The 17,059-nt window shown below is 38.0% G+C and overlaps 2 protein-coding genes across 5 annotated transcripts in view; one reads left to right on the top strand and one right to left on the bottom strand.

Moving 5' to 3' along the window:
- Positions 1-9,293, bottom strand: part of MYO19 (myosin XIX) — a 29,217-nt gene extending 19,924 nt beyond the window's left edge. For both annotated transcript variants that reach the window (XM_067538121.1, XM_067538122.1), the window contains exons 1-7: positions 9,174-9,293; positions 5,611-5,753; positions 3,409-3,553; positions 2,199-2,347; positions 1,542-1,655; positions 640-772; positions 304-373 (exon numbers count right to left, since the gene is read on the bottom strand). In XM_067538121.1, the coding sequence (XP_067394222.1) occupies positions 304-373; positions 640-772; positions 1,542-1,655; positions 2,199-2,347; positions 3,409-3,553; positions 5,611-5,622 (623 nt within the window). In that variant the 5' untranslated portion in view covers positions 5,623-5,753; positions 9,174-9,293. The remainder of the gene's footprint in view (positions 1-303; positions 374-639; positions 773-1,541; positions 1,656-2,198; positions 2,348-3,408; positions 3,554-5,610; positions 5,754-9,173) is intronic.
- Positions 3,121-16,152, top strand: PIGW (phosphatidylinositol glycan anchor biosynthesis class W). 3 transcript variants are annotated; one of them, XM_067538125.1, is made up of 4 exons: positions 3,121-3,139; positions 12,085-12,216; positions 13,458-13,532; positions 14,616-16,152. In XM_067538125.1, exon 4 carries the CDS (start codon positions 14,624-14,626, stop codon positions 16,142-16,144), a length of 1,521 nt encoding a protein of 506 aa, XP_067394226.1. In that variant the 5' UTR covers positions 3,121-3,139; positions 12,085-12,216; positions 13,458-13,532; positions 14,616-14,623; the 3' UTR covers positions 16,145-16,152. The 3 variants fall into 3 exon arrangements, with proteins under 3 accessions (XP_067394226.1, XP_067394225.1, XP_067394224.1); XM_067538124.1 differs by lacking the exon at positions 3,121-3,139 and adding an exon at positions 9,236-9,365; XM_067538123.1 differs by lacking the exon at positions 3,121-3,139 and adding an exon at positions 9,404-9,744.
- The last annotated feature ends 907 nt before the right edge of the window (positions 16,153-17,059 follow it).

The raw sequence follows: 17,059 nt of genomic DNA, 5'->3' as shown, positions 1-17,059 counted from the left end.
TATGATCAAGTTCTTAAATTGATTATCCATGCAAGTGTAGAGTAGTCCTTTGGTACAAGTCTTCTGGACCGAAAAGCTATCTTTTACAAGGTAGGTGTCGTATAAGTGTTGACAATATACTAGATAAATCGAGGAGACACTAATTCATCCCAATATACTAAGGTATGTTACAAAAAACACTCCATTTTATTTTCTGTTGAAGACTCAAGACATGTATGTTTGCAAGAAGTGAAAGTTTTGAAGGTCATAAAAAAATAAAAAACCCTACCACACGGTTTGAGTATTTTATATAATAATTAATACCTGTTTAACTGAAGCTGGATATATTTTCCAAAACGGCTACTGTTGTTATTCCGCAGAGTACAGGCATTTCCTGTGAAGTAGTGGAGGCACACAAAGCATAATTATTCATCAATAATGAGGGGGGGGGGGCGGGGGGGGGAAAAGCTAGTTTTACCCATCTACTAAGGAACACACAAATATATAGGATGATTTGCATGCTACTTGAGTATGTCAGAGGTGATTTTTTTTTTTTAGGGGAATAATGGGGGATATTTAGGTTTGTACAAAAAATTTTTAAAACCTCACAATAGAATAATGGTTTTGGTTTTCCTTAATACATAAAAAAGCAATCTTTACCAAAAGCTTCCATAACAGGGTTGGAGTCGAGCACTCTCTTCTCTATCCTTTCCACGGTTTCATTGCATTGAGGTGAGGTAGATGAAGCAGCAACCGTAGCATAAAATTTCATAAGGCATCGGGATGTCCAAGTCTAAAAACAGAATCTTGACAATAGGCCTTAGTCTGCTCCCACGTTATTAATTAGATGCAAGTTCATAACCAGAGCTTTGCCTATTGGAAAACTACATTATGCAGCTAGTTACTGTGTTAAGGAAAGCGATTATTTCAAGTTTATGGCACAAACTTAAATGTCTTGCTGAACTAGGGCCTTATAAGAAAAATGAAGGTATAGCTACACAGAAGCATAGCCAGAGTTGACAGCTATGCTGTTAAGCAAAGCTGCATATGAACTATAGCTGACTTAAGTGCTTTGCTGAGCAGGGATGGACTGTTGAATCAGGGTCAGAGTTAGAAGCTCAATTAAAATCTTGTGGGTTTTTTGACATTTGGGGCTTACAATAAATCATATCTAGTCCTAACAAAGGGCCAAACTCAGCTATCCTTACCCTGAGTAAGATTTCTGTTGAAATCAAATGGAGTTTTACTCTATCAAGGACTACAGATATGGTCCAGAGAACAATTTTACTGAGCATGGCCCATGTGAGTCTAATGACCACTGAGTCTAACAAGACTGCATTCCCTCCACCCTGCCCCCCAAATACTAGAATGGCTTACGGTTGCCTGCTGTATTTTGTACCAATTGTACTGTGTTTCTCTCTTCCTTCTTCAAATTAGAGAGCTAGCTGAAATGCTTTGTACCATAGTAATATCTCAGAACATGCTAGCAATATCAGACAGTGGCCTGATTAAAGAGAGACATTTCCCCCCCCCCAAAAAAAATTAAAAAATCCTGTGCTTACCTTCCCAGCACCACTTTCACCACTAACAATTATAGACTGATTTATTGGTTCGATCTGGCTTACAACATTTCTGTAGGTCTGTTCAGCTACTGCGAAGAGATGAGGTTTCAACTCCTAACAATAAACAGAGTGTACTGTTTGAAAAGGAAAACAGGTATGTTTGAAACAAAGTAGATTCTATTACTTAATCCTCAACAACCCAGTGAGGTAGGGAAATATAATTAGACAAAAGAATTTGGGCCCAGAAAATGGAAGCAGAAGGACAAGCTTTGTAACCTAAGGCTAAATAACAAGAATTAGAACTCAGGAGTTCCTGACTCTAAGTCTCATGATCTGGAATATACTGTCTCCTCCTCTAGTTGATTTTGAAATTATAGCACAGAGATATCAATCATTATCTTTTCTTCTACATACAGCTCTATCTTAGTTTATAAAAACTAAATAGAGGTGAGACACTCACTTACCTATACACTATTGGAATGAACCTGGCAAATTGAGAGGGGAGCAGAAGCAAAAATGCCCAGTAAAAGAGCCCTGCTGAATAAAGCATACAGTTTTTCTAGAAGTGGTTCTCGTATAGCAAGTTTGATGTACTAGTTCAGATTTGAATGACTTTTAATCTCTTTTGCTTTGTGGAAGAACAGTCACCACCATTACCTGAGGGTGAAGTGCAGCGTGGTACTCTTTCATAAGCTCAGGCGAATACAGGCGATAGACAGGTTGAAATGGATTTACGGCCACAAGGCTGCATCCAGCATTTGTATAAAACACATCTACGGTGTACCTTGCTTGCAGACATTTCAGAACTGAAACAAACGTACGTACTATTAGCATTCACTGGAAACAAATGTATTTTGTTTTCTTCCTGTCCTATTTGGAACAGGAATCTTTAGGCAAATGCTATCTTTTTTGTCTATTATTACAGAGATTTAAATCAGATTTTTACAGAGTCGGAGAGTGGTCAAATAAGATAATTTCTAGCATGTCTACCATGAATAAATATTCCTCTTATAAATTCATTTATTTTCTTTTTAAAAAAGAATTTAAAGAATACCAAATTTGATTAATTAATTTCTTATGAATTCTCTTCCACACTGACAGCCCTGAAGACTGAATCATATACTCATTTGCCAAAAAAAAAAAAAAGCAAGAGAATTCTCAACACTGTACAACCACTATACCTCATCAAAGGACCATTTCTAAAGTTAAGTGAAGAGTTTGGTTTTCCAAGCCTGATTTCAATCCTTGGCTTTTCTGCTAAGATTATTACATCACGGGGGGCTCTACTGTTTGTGGCAGTGTCTTGAGATAAAGAAATCTGTTAACAGAAACTGGACTGAGAGCACAAAATTATTTTGCATAGCCATGTAAGAACCATCCAATAGCAATAATCGCCAACTACTAACAATTCAAGGTGCATCTGAACCAGTGACACTGATTAAATGTTTTTTGTTTAGATCTTAGTTCCATGTTGCTGAGAGACTGGTGTGGGTTCAAAGCAATGCCAAAGAATACTGATCAAGCCAAGTTCAAAGACGGATCTCAAGTCAACAGGAATCTTTCCATTGACTTCAACAGACTCTTGATCATGTCCGCAGGTACTATTTTCATGCTAGCATTACCGTGATCAGAATAGTCGACCATAGTATATGTTGTATGCAATGTTGTTGTAGCTGTGATGGTCCCAGGATATTAGAGAGACAAGGTAGGTGAGGTAATATCTTTTAAAGGTAATATCTTTTAAATATCTTTAAGTTGGTCCAATAAAAGATATTACCTAACTCACCTTGTCACAGTATATGTCGACAGTTATTTGTTATGTGAAGTAACCTTTCACGAGATGCCGCTGATGGCCACATATACTGACCTGTTGTTGTGGTTACAGGATTAACTTTGGTCAGGTCATCTAAGAGATGCAATTTATCTTCGTCACTCAGAAAAGCTTTAACCTCTTCTTTGAATGAGTCATTGAGTTCATTCTGGATGGCAGGATCTTTCTTTGGTCCATTTACCTGGGAATCACAGATAAAAGATAACACCAGTAAAAGATTGAACACAAGGTTGGACTTTCACCTCCTCAACTGCAGTTTAAAGTCCCTTTCCAGCTTCCAAATAAAGCAGATTTGATTTAAGCTCAGTCTCAGCAAGAAACAAATAATTCAGCACATTTTAACTACTGGCCTGCCCTCTCTGCCCAGGCGGTATTAATAAAAAAATCAATACCCTGGAAGTTGTGTTTCAGTCTTTAGAAATGCTTTAGAAGGGATTTATTTTATGTATGAGAGATCATGAACTAATGACAACTTTTATGGGCTGAATTCATCTCTGTATAACTCTGACCCAAAAGAGGAAGGAATGACACCATGGATAGATGTGTCCCTAGATGTTTACTTCCTGGTGCTGGCAACTTTGTGATTCTTTAAGAACAGATACACTTACACAATGGTTCTTGACCAGGGGATTTTGAGTCCCCTGAATGTCATACACTCAGCACAAGATCTGACTCAGGGAGATGGTCTGCTGGCCTTAATGGCTGGTGTACAGATCATTAGTCGTTAGAAGTACTGAGGCTAATGGAGGTTCCCAGGTTTAGTTTATGTGGTAGGAGCATGCATTCTTTGGAGCTAAACACTGTGCTCCACCAGTATGGTTTTCACTGTGTATTTTGTGTGTGCCCATTTGGAGAAGTTATACTACTTTTATTTAAATGCTTTAATTACTTCAATCTGAGCCTCTGGGCTCCAGTGTCCTTGAAAGCACTGTTTGGAAGGACACCTGTTTGTTAAGCATACATAATAGAAAGCGTAACCAGTAGAGACAGGTTTCAGGTGGTGGGGTTTTTTTGGGCAAATGCTGATTTTTTTGCATTTTTTCTTTTTTCCCTCCTTCCTTCCCTCCCCACCCAAATTATGTAACTATCATTAGCATTACAAATTGACCAAGTCTTAACACACAGTTTTTTGTTTATACCAAAAAGCTACTGAATCCAGTTAGCACACACAATCTGAATGCTGCGGAGGTCAGTTAACAAATGAACACCACTTGCACATATGGCTCTGCAGAAATAATATGCAAACTCAGAACAATAATTCCTCACAATGAACATATGATATGCACTGGGAGATCTCCAATCTCTTTCCAGATTGGATATAACTGGATTTAAAGTCATGCACAATTCTATAGCATACCAATAAGAACGTGCTTACCAATAAAGTTGAATGAGAAGACTAGGTCAAATGTTGACATGAACACGATTTTCATGATCATACCATGTATGAGCATTAAGGGATCCAATGAGTTCACAGCTAGACATGCTGAACTATACAAAGTCAAATATTGCTCTCCAGATAATATTAGAGCTTTGTTGTTGTTGATTCCCCCCATCTGTGGAAAAATATGCCTCCTTCTCCCCCTGCCCTCTCATTTGTTTACTGTTCATGGTAGATAAATTGTTGCAAACTCCATTGCAAAGCGGGTTGTAATAAGTCCTGGAGAAGAACGCTCCTTTTTGCTGGCCTGTATTAGTTAGCCCAACATCAACGCATTCACTTTGATCTATTTTTATTTTTAATAGTTTGATATGTATAGCTAAAAGCAAAATTATTCAAGAATATGATCAACTCCTAAAAATCCAGGCTGGGGAAAGAAAAGCGCACATTTTAACAATGTTATTGAAAAATTAATTTGAATGATGATGATTAACAATAGTGATAGTCTAGTGTAACCCTAGAATGTCCAGTTGAAGTTGGCCACATGTATGAATGCAGGACTAACTAAATTAATGAACTGCAAGTACTCACAAGACTTATTCATTTGTATCAGCCATATATAAACACAATCTTAAATAACACAGATCAAAACCTTAAATGTATCAAATCTAGTGGGTCAACATTACCCAGAGGCTGACACATTTGTGGACAAGCTGCAGGGCAACAAGGGAGGAGGAATGATGGAGAAAATACTTTAACAGTCACCTATCCTGGATTACAATCAAATGAATCTCAGCCCAGCATTATTCCATGACAAGTTTAAATGAGTGAAGACAAACAGTATTGGGGTTTGACTTTACCTGTTTGGGCATATTATTCAGTTGTCTGATGCTGTGTGTATGGGTGAATTTGTAAAGCTCTATAAACAGGACTTCTGGGTAGCAGAGTTGATACAGTGAAGGCCTTCAGACTGGGGGATCTTGTTCAAGTCAAACTGCAGGTTCTAAATAAAATTAACTTTGTTATTTCAGAAAGAGTAATGCAAAGCACATCATTCTGTATTGCTTTCCTGAAGAGGAGACTAAAGCCTGAACGCTAGTAGAGATTTAATTTTCTTCTCTAGCGAAGCTAGCCCCACCAGAATAAGGAATTAGTTAACACTGGGGCTAGCAAGCTTATACATGTTGTTAACACTAACAATAAAAATAATGGGTTTGCCCTCAACCAATCAAGTTTATGCAGCTTGTTCTATAAAGAGATGGAAAAAAAAAACAAAAAACTGAATACTCCAAACATATGAGCTCCACCAAGTTATACTACCACACTCATAACGAAAGAGAAGGCACAAATTTTCAGCCAGGGGGGTGAAAGAAGCAAATCAAATGAGTTAAGTGTCATAACTGGGAAACATGCAGAAGGAAGAGCTACTTGGCTTTAAACGCACTCCACACTTAGCCTCCAAAACATTTAGCCTGTTAAACACTTTTTTATTTAACTACTTAAACTGACAGAGCCTTACCAGCTATTTCTTTTGGACTCATTTAGATTCCAAGTGGACCTTTATTCTGTCCCTCCTTTTTGTTGCTTTAATTGGGCCAAATTCATCCTTTGTGTAATTTCAGAGGTTCACGGTCATATGCTAAGGATAAATTTGGCCCATCACCAATAAATCATCGCCAATAGATGAATGTCAAATCTAGTCTTGACTATTTCCAGCAAAGGCGATTTCACCACCTGTCCTGGCATCTTGTGCCACTGCCCCAAACTATTCTTAGAATTCAGTTTGCACTAATATTTTAACATGGTCTCTACAGACATGTACACTTGTAGTTACTGTTTGATCACATCTAACCCATTTCATCCAGCCAGTAGACAAGACTTTCCTTCAAAGACACCTCTATCTCTATGCTGAACTAAGTTCCAGGTGGCATCCTTTCCTTCATCCAAACTTTTCAGTGAACATGAACTTGTTAAGCTCTTCAGATTCCCAGACTGGTTCAGAATCAAGGTCTTCAAAGCCATACAATGCTGTGATACCAGACCAAAGTGTCCTCTTTTTAACAAATTCTATATTTCAATGCAACTTTCATCATGTAAATAAGTCTCAGAAATCCAGGTTTCTGGATTGTATTATGCATAACACATTCATCCATTTCATTAGCAACGAGCATAAGTCACTTTGGCCCAGATCCTCAAAGGTAGTATTTAGACATCTAGCTCCCATTGATTTAAATACGAGGTAGGCCCCTATCAATACCTTTGAGGATCTGGCTAGGAATTCAAGATCTAGGACAGGGATAGGCAAACTACAGCCCGTCTGAGCTTTTCATCAGGCCCTCCAGTGGTCTGCGAGCGCCATTCAGGTGGTCCGAGGAATGGCTGTGGAACAAGCTTGTGTGGTGTGGCGGTGGCCACTCCCCCGCCCAGCCGCCCCCCTTCTCCCTGCCCTTCTCCCACCATGTGGGCCCAGCGGTACCCTGGCCAGAGCCGCTCCCGGAGCATTAATGGCCTGTCATACAATTTCTATACCCAGATGTGGCCCTCAGGGCAAAAAGTTTGCCCACCCCTGATCTAGGAATTCAATTCTACTCCCACTGAAAATCTTTGCAGTTTATTTAAGTGGAAGTAGGTTCATGATAACCTCACTGAGTACATTTATTTAGGTGCATCTCCTCTAACTCTCTTTGTACTCGCTGAAGAAAAAAATTAAATAAAGCTTATTTAGGGAAAAAAAAGTTGTGTGAACATTTATTGCAAAATCAGTTACTTGGTTTCTCTTGGATTAAGAACAGTAAAGCATATTGTAAAATGTATTTTAATTGTGAGGAAATTATCTTCATTCCTGCTCTTACATCCGATAGGAAAAGTTAGTGGGTCTGATAGAATCAGTGACGTCAGAGCATTTCTTGATAGGGTGTGACTCGTGAAAGTTACATACAGTCAAAACAAGACATACTTGCTCATTACTGGCTTTATTCTACTTCCCCTGAAATCAATGGGAGTGTTCCCATTTACTTTAGCAGAAGTAAGAAAAATATAGGGCTTAACCTTTCTTGTTCTTATTCTAGTAATGAAAAAGGATTAATTCTCTAGACTTCAATAACTATACCCATCCTACTCCACATCTTAGACAGGTGAAATGCCATGGTTTTAGTTTCATGTGAGTGGTGTTTAAAGATAAGGCTTGTTTAACACTATACTGATTCTTAATTTGAAAGATCTAAAGAGCAATATGTTATTAAAGTGCTACAGGACTCTCGTGGGTTTTTTTTTTATGTTATTAACAGTTATGCATGTAACTGTTATACCCCATTCTGCACTCCTCTACCTCCTTCCAATCTTAAAAACCTGTAAGGGCCTTACAAACTACTGAGTTAAGTCTTACACGGAGCCTTTGAAGCAGGGAAGGAGATAACAGCTCCAGATAAACTGCCAAGGTCACACAGCAAATCTGTGGCAGAAACCAAAATTAGAATGCAGATTTGACTCCCATTCCCATGTTTTAACTATTAGAGTTTATACTATACTTCTATCCGAGCACACCCCAATAAATAGCTTTTCCTGACTACACCGGACATATCTAATAGCAAGGGATGTTAAAAAGGGAAGGGAGTTTGCATCTTCTTCTCCATTGTGTTCAAAGTAACTTGTTTACCTTCTTGAATTAACCTCTGAAGTAGGTTTTATTTAAATAAAGTTTCCCCTGATTATGTCTCTATTCACACACACACACACACAATTTAACTTTGTGAAATTATCTCTTTGATCTCTAGAAATTACACAGGAGGCTTTGCCAGCATCTAGTTTAATCCTAAACATACCTGACCTAAAAGGACATGTAAAATGAGCAGACAACACCCCCAAATTCAGATTTGCTGCCAAAAGCCATTTATGAAGGCAATTCCATTTCTATAGTGCCTATATAAAGTTAATGTCAAGATATAGGTCTATAGTGCATAACACAAACTATTTACAACACCTATCTAATCTAGAAATGCATCCTAGGTGCTTTATAGTAAAACAGTTAGCCTTATTTTTAATTTAAGGCATTATTGCTGATTTTAATTATGATTTTTAGGCTTGTAAGGGCACCCCAAAGACCGTCTGAACTTGAAAGCTGTTTGTAAATGCAGTCTCTGAGGGGTTAATTCTGTGGAAAGGGCTGTAGCATGGGAAGTTTAAAGGAGATGGCTCCACCACCCAGCCATCCCCCACTTCACCAATCTCTTCCTAATCACAGAGTGAAGAGGAGGGGACGGTGCAGATGTGGGCGGAGAAGGGAGTTGGTGCAGCTGGGGGGGGGTGAGAATTTGTCCCAGGTGTCCCCTATGATTATAGGTCGGGGCGGAGCCGAGACGTTAAATAGGGGAGAAGAGCTAGGCCTGGGATAAACGTGCCTTCCCTGCTTTGGGACTCGACTCACCCGCTCCATGGGCCGGCCAGCCGGACGTGAGTGAGGCGCTGCCACAACCAGACAGCCGGGAAGGGGAAAGCCAGCCAGGCCGAGACTCGAGTCAGCTCCCGGGCTCGCCAAGGAAGGAGGAGCTGAAGACACAGCAGGGGCGGAGGCTGCAGTTTGAATCAGGAGAAGCGGCCGCCCCCACAGCCTGGCCAGGTGCCAGCCCGCCCGCGGACAGCTGCTAGCCAGCGCCGAGCCCAGCGCGACTCGGGAAAGGAGAAGGAGCCTCAGCCTTGCCTGCCTAGCCCGGCCCGGTCCTGCCGGCGCTCCTCTGTCCCGAGTCCCTCCCAGTCCGACTGCAGGGGCTAGACGCACGTGGCGCAAAGAACGCACGTGTCTCTGGTTACACTCGAGCTCGCCCGCCCTGCTGCGCGTTTAAAAGCAGGAGCTGGGGGGTGTGGGACGGGATTTTGCTGGCACTCGTCAATTAGGGGCTGAGGCTTCCGCCAGCAACGTCTCCCCCCCCCATGACCTCCTCCCAAACTTATAGATGCCTGTATCGGTCATGTCATGTGCATAAGCCATGAGAGGGCATGTGAGTGTTTTGGTTACAACAGGGGCCTGGCAATTGGGCTTTCTGTTTTCCTGAGTGTACAAGGACACTTAACTTTGATGCCTCAGTTTCCCTATCTGTAAAACGGGGATCCCTGTCCCAGAGATGGATTGAGTCTAGTTCAATCAATATTTACAAAGTGCCTTGATAGGCAACAGATAATGTGCCCCCTAAAAGTGCTATGTAATTTTTGACCTTTTCCATAGTCTCACTTTCAAGTTAACACATTTAAAATGTCATGTTTGTAGACCATGACATTTCAGCTAGGCTGGGCCTACTTATAAAATTAAGCTACCAAATATTAATAAGTTGCCTATTGCAGAGTATGTGAAATGGTGGCTGGAGTCCCTTTTGAAAAGGGGTGGTTGTTTCTCACTGCAACCCAACCATGCTGTCTTTCCATTCTCAAAGTATGTCTGGTATTTCATTAAGATAACTGCTTATTAATTTCAGAGGGGTAGCCATGTTAGTCAGTATACAGCAAAAACAAGGGGAGTCCTGTAGTAATTTAAAGACTAACAAATTTAATGTCTGCAGGCATAAGCTTTCGTGGGCTGTAACCCACTTTGTCAGACATAAGGAATAGAAATCACATAGGAGGTGTGTATTTATATACATATCCAAGGGTAAGTAACAACAATGGGGAAGGTAGATAAAAACATAGTCCAGTAGCTGAGTCCTATTCACAACCATTGATTAGAAGGTGAGAATGTGTGAACAGTGTCAATTACTACTTGTACTGAGATAACCATTCCAAGTTCCGATTCAGACCCAGTTTGATTGTGTCAAGTTTGCAGAATGTTGGTCAATCTATACCTTCAAGTCAGTGGCACAGCTATGGGCACCCGCATGGCCCCACAGTATGCCAACATTTTTATGGCTGACCTAGAACAAAGCTTCCTCAACACTACTGACTGTAAATTACCATTCAGAATTAAAAATGCAAGTGTTTTTATTTTAAGTGCTTATCTTTAACTCTCACAGCTTCAAAATAATTAAAAATGAACAATATTTCACATAAAATCTAATAGTTGGATCACATGGAACAACCATATATGTCAACAGTAAAGCTCAGACAATGAATTGCTAACCTCCGCATCAAACCTTCAACCATATATTCCATTTCCATAAACACTCTGAGTGAGGAAAAAGTTGTTTTAAATGCTCTGCTTATGTAAGAACTCCTACTTGGGTTTTGGAGGATTATTTTTAATTACACTTTTAAAATTTCCTCACTGACTGGGTGGAGTGGGACCAAAAGAGTTCATGGGCAGCCTAACAGCAAGACTTGGAACTTCTGGTGTCTCAAAGAGGAGGTGATTATAGGTTTTATAGGGGATCAGAATTCAGAAGAAGGGTTTCCACTCATTTTAAACTGCACAGCAATCCAATTTTTTTAGCATCAGGCCTGTATCTCAAGCTTCTGTTTTGTGGGAAATTAAAGAAAGTGTTGTTGTCAAGCTCAGTGCAAAACAAAAATGGGGGAGGGAGTGGTGTTGGAATAGTTTTCTACCTAAATGCCTCTCCAAAATGAAATATTCCAGTATTTTGTGAAAACATTATTTTAGAGGTCATTGTAATAATGGTAGATCAATTTACCAAGACAGTAACTGCCAAATTCCACATATGGATACTCATCTGCAATTCCCAATAATATTAATGAAAGCTGACTTCAATTGAAATTGAAGCTACATATTTGAGGGTGACATTTGGCCCTAAAAAAGCAAGTAAATTGCATCTCTTTGTATTTACAGTCTTGAAGTGTGTAGGGATTCAGGCAACTCTCATCTTCTCTACCATACCTGCCAACATTTGGAAAGCATAAAAGGGACACTTAAAGAGAAAAATGGGAATGCATCTTTTAATAACAATACTTTGCATTTCTATTGAGTATCTTGCATCCAAGGATCTTCAAATATTTTACAATCTTTAAATAATTAAGCAGCAGAAAATCCTCTTGATGTAGGTCAATAACCCGGAGATTGAATTGGAAAAGATTTCTGGAAGAAAAGAGTGGAAAAGTGGCAAATATTTGGCTTGCACCTAAATAGGGATAGTACATAGTCCACATATGCACATTCTCTAATTAAAAATCTGTAGTTGCAAATAATCAGAGATTATTCTTTATATGAGTAGAAAGGAGGATGTGGCTCCTTCCCCCATTTATTTTGGTGGCAGCAGCTTTATACTAATGTAAAGAAGATATTAGCCAACTGTGTGTTGAATCAGGCAACAAAATAAAGAAGGCTGGTTCCCTTAATGGTGAAAATGTTCAGAGGAAACCGAGTGCTCATTTACCTCTTTGGATTTGGGTCTTTGCAGGCTGCTATAGGAAGTAAAAGCACGAAGAGCGAGCGCCTGCTGCTTGTGGCTCATGGCAGGTTGCAGACACAGGGAGGAAGAACTTCACTTAAAGAAAAAGCAAATTCCCTTCTGCAGAGAGAACTCCTCATGGTGAGAGACATAATAAATGTCAAAGGCACAGATGCTATAGAAGTTGTTAAAATAAACAAACCATTATTCTTTTCCATAGGCTGGCTAATGCCTCATGTCTTGGTATCATCTCTCGTGGAATGTGACAAAAGTGTAAAGAAATGAAACTACTAGCTATAACCATTGCTTAAAACAGTCCTTTAAACTCGTTGTATTTAATTGACTGGAATAATATTATATAATGCAATATTTTGGGTAATTTATTGCTATTATTTATATAGTGCTATTTATGTGCATGGTACTTTACAGAGAGACAAGAGAACAAGGTCCCTGGCCCTAATACCTTCAAATCTAAATAGACACAATGCAGACAAATTAGGAGGGCAGGGAATCCATTGTAAAAATTAAAGTGACTGATTACTTGAATGTAGCATGTGTCTTGGTATGCTATATATTTGCAGTGCTCTTTGTTATGATTTCTGTAATGTGAGTTTAAATTAAAGAATTATGAGGTCGCCCTAATCCTGCAAACACTTATGCACTTTCTTAACTATTTCTATGAGCAGTCCATTTTAATGGAACTTACTCACAGAATTAAAGAGACAAGGTGGGTGAAGTAATATCCTTTACTGGATCAACTTCAGTTGGTGAACGAGACAAGCTCGTGAGCTTACGCAGAACATTTCTTCAGGTCCGAAAAAGATACCGAAACCTGAAAAATAGCTTCATATAAGCTCAAAAGCTGGTCTCTTTCACCAACAGAAGCTGGCCCAATAAAATATATTATCTTGTATCTAATATCCTGGAACAACACGGCTACACCACTATTGCGCAGACGGAAATAAAGTTAAGCATGTGTATAAGGCCTAAGAGAGTAGCGTTGGTGATTTATTACAGTATGCTGTGATTAGGGATAGATCTCATGTTTCAAGAGTATTTACAGTGCTAAGGAGACAGAGCTAAATTGGTTATTTATTCCCATTTCTTAATTCTGAGGATTCTTCTTCTAAAGAGCATTTGACAACAAAGTTTGTGCTGGAGAAATTTTCTAGTTTAAAAAAAAAAAAAAGAGAAAACAAAGAAGAGACGGTTGCTAAAGGTGAAGGTTCCAAGAACTTTATCATGACTGCTGTCAATGTACATCAGTGCCCCTCAGAATTTGTTTTTAATTAAGCTGCTTGAATCTTTTAAAAATTGTACAGGTATTAATGGAAATTTAAACTAATATGTTTGATTTGCCTTTTTAAAATCCATTTTTATAGCCTTTTGGTGGTTTGATCTACTAACTTGAGTTAGAGCATGTTGAAATCATTCTGCTTGCTTGGCTTCATAAATTGGTAAGCTTTTGAATTTATTATTTAACATTATATGCAAAATTATTGTTAGTGCTTGTGAAAACGGAGGGATTTAGCATAACTGAAATGTTCTGTATGTATCCATAAAACGAGTGGAGCACAGATAGCAGCAATGCTAATTTTCCCACCAGTGCGCCTCCAGTATAGGTCCTGCTGAATGCTGCTCTCTATGAAACAGCTTGCAGGAGTGGGGCCTGAAGAAGGATCATGAGAGGATACTTTAGTCAGTTTCTGCTGTACTTAGTTTCTTCAGTGAGACTGGAAAAAGAGGTGCAAATTGTGATGGTGTTTTTTCTAATGTGGACACTCAGGCCACAATCTTGCAAATTGTTTTGTGTTGGCAGATCACTGTACCTGTGTGGAGTAAATTGCAGGATTGAAGTCTTCTCCATTAAGAACTCCCTGAAGGCCACTAGTTTAAACCACACATGCCACCAAAAAGCTGTCCAGTAGATAGTGACAACCTTTTCTCTTTTAAATTCTATTGCAGCATATGCCACTAAATGCATTCTCTAAAACAATTAATGCTATGAGACTAGTTACATATGTATTTTAACAGCTACATCTTTCAGAAAAAAATGTTTTGGTATAATAAAACTATATTTAAAAATATTGCTTCTAAATGTCTCACTAACAAAGCAAAATTTGTATTGCTAAACCTTGGGCCTAAATCCTGCAGACACTTACACGTGCTTAACTTTACTACTGTGAGTAGTCCCAAGTTAAGTACATGCATATATGTTTGTAAGAGTGGGCCTGTAATTATGTGGGGTTTTTGAGAGGAAAGAGGGAATTTTATTTTTATTAATAGATATTTTAAGAATTACTAAAAACCAACAAGATGGCCAAAACATTTCTTATCACATTGCATCATTTTTTACCATATGTTTTGAGAGGAAAAAAGAATTCACCGCTGATTAAGTTGGTACTAATGAAGAATCATTTTTATTTAATAAGTCTTATTTTTCTATATGTAAAAGGAAGCAGGGCCTAAATTAAACATAAACTTGAAAAACATTCTTGCATTACAAAAATTAATTCTAGTTTACATTTTTATTTGCATAGGAAGAAGAATGTCACAAAAGATGCTGAAAGAAGCCTTTATTAGTAACTTAAATGGAACGAGTTTGCTGGAAATTTCAATAGCTTTAACTCTAGCTCCATTGGGTATAGCCTGCAGAGGTTTGCTGTTAATTTTGTATTATCTGAATAATGGAAGACCTTTAACTTCAAGGAAATATCATCTACTACTAGATTTTACTGTGCTAGTAGCTCCTTTTTTGCTCGCCTGTACAATTTTGTCCCCTGTCCTCCCTCTTTTGCCAATAACTACTGCAGCCTTCTGTGCAGGATTGTTCTATAAAATATACAACAGACGAAATCATTATATTGGCACTCCTCTTAAGCACATCATAAATAATTTCCTGAAGACTGGCTTAGAACCAGGGTATATTCCATCAGTAACTATGTTTCGTGTCTCTGTCAACATATTAACTGCAATCAACATTCTAGCAGTGGATTTCCCACAGTACCCTAGACGGTATGCTAAAACTGAGACATATGGAACAGGAGCTATGGATTTTGGAGTGGGAGCTTTTATTTTTGGTAATGCTCTTGTTTGTCCTGAAGTTAGACAAAAACCAGGTGCAGTGCAGTCCAAATTCTCCTGTCTGGCAAGACAGTTGTTTTCTGTTTGGCCATTAGTTTTTCTTGGTGTGGGGCGACTGATCAGTGTCAAAGCTGTAGAGTATCATGAACATTTTTCAGAGTATGGAGTGCACTGGAATTTTTTTTTCACTTTAGCAATTGTGAGAATGACAGCATCACTACTTTTAACTGTATTTCCAACCAACAAATCATGGATTGTTGCTGTGATTCTTGCTGTATTTTATCAGCTTATTCTTGACACTACCTATCTAAAGATGTTTGTTTTACATGGGAGTGATGGCAAAGATACAAGGATTGGATTTTTAAATGCTAACAGAGAAGGGGTGTTCTCTCTTTCTGGGTATCTGGCTATCTATATGGCTAGTGTGCAAGTGGGGTTATATTTTTTAAAGAAGAGAACTTTAGTCAGGGACTGGATTAAAGTAATATGTTTCTTGCTGCTGACAGTTTTTATACTCTTTATATTTCTTCATATGTCTCAAGTTTATGTAGACCCTGTATCCCGCAGGATGGCTAATATGTCTTTTTGCATCTGGATAGTTGCTCACTGCCTGACATTTTTAACTTTTTTTTTAGTGACTGATCTTATTTTGGTGTTTACAAAACTTTTGGTAAATGGGTCTAGAGTGCCTTGCTGTTGGAATTTAACACAACCATCTAATATAAATAAAAAGCATGATTCAGTGCCCACATCTATCAAAAAAGAGAGAGAGTGGCTAAGTATTTGCATAATTAATGCTGTTAATAAAAATCAATTAGTTTTTTTCTTGCTAGCAAATGTTATGACTGGAATAGTGAATATGATGATAGATACAATCCACAGCAATACCTCATTTACATTATTTGTGCTACATATGTATATGTTGGCTAACTGTGTAATTATGTATATATTGCATGCAAAAAATATAATAATAAAATGCTGGTGACTATTGAAACTGCTTGTGTTCTAATACTTTGTATCTTAAGCATACCAATAACATTTATGTTATGTTAAACATTTTGGGCCATGCTCAAGTGATTGTTTTCATGGAAAATACAAATTTTATTTGTCTTTGATTTATTTCTATGCAAACACATTGGTTTGCAATATACTGTATATTTGTGATTTATGTCTAGGCTTGGCAGGATTCATATTTTAATAATTTCAACAGATAATGTTTTAAAGTATTTTTCTAGGTTTATCAATTTAAATGTTCAGTTGTGCAAAATTGTGGGTTTTCAGCATTTAAAAATATTTATTTAAATTTATTTTAATTTTAAATTTTCACAGCTGTGGGAAATTATGGAGGTCAGACATTAGGGAAAATCAGAGAATCATTTAATGACACTAGATGTTGAGATTCAAAAAGTTAAAGCTTTATAGTCACAAATTGTTAACATAACATCAAAATATAGAAAGTAAATATCCTTAATCAAACTCTAAATTTTCAAGCAGCATTTTTCTTTCTTTGCCTGTCTGTAAATTTCAGTTACCCCATGGAAGTATTTTTTTGTCAATTTGTGTGTTCATGGTGAAATTGACGTTTACCAACGTTTACTGAAATAATCGAATCCTTCCAAGCCTATATTTACCAAATGATATCCTCACCTAATGAGATTTGTGGGTTAGTGTGACACTTAAATTTTTTTTTTTTTTTTTAATTTACATTTCTGGATCTCTTTATTTTTAAAAATGCCTTTTAACGTATTGTCAACAAACTGTTTATTGACCTTTGTCTTCATCTTGGAAACATCTGTGTAGAAGAGTAACTTTACATATTGAATTCAGTAGCACTATTCACATGTGCAAGTGTTTGTAGCTCACTCACTGTTTCTGAAGTCACTATTTTAAATCACAGCTT

Source organism: Emydura macquarii, unplaced genomic scaffold (genome assembly GCF_026122565.2).
Source record: "Emydura macquarii macquarii isolate MOO-44397 ecotype Brisbane River unplaced genomic scaffold, CSIRO-AGI_Emac_v2 contig_450, whole genome shotgun sequence".
Lineage (NCBI taxonomy): Eukaryota > Metazoa > Chordata > Testudines > Chelidae > Emydura > Emydura macquarii.
Note: the sequence above shows the minus strand (reverse complement) of the source record. Positions and strands in the feature narration are given on the sequence as shown.

What these genes read in the sequence shown, in the direction of transcription:
- PIGW (XM_067538125.1), top strand. Translation starts at nt 14,624, where the DNA reads ATGTCACAAAAGATGCTGAAAGAAGCCTTTATTAGTAACTTAAATGGA.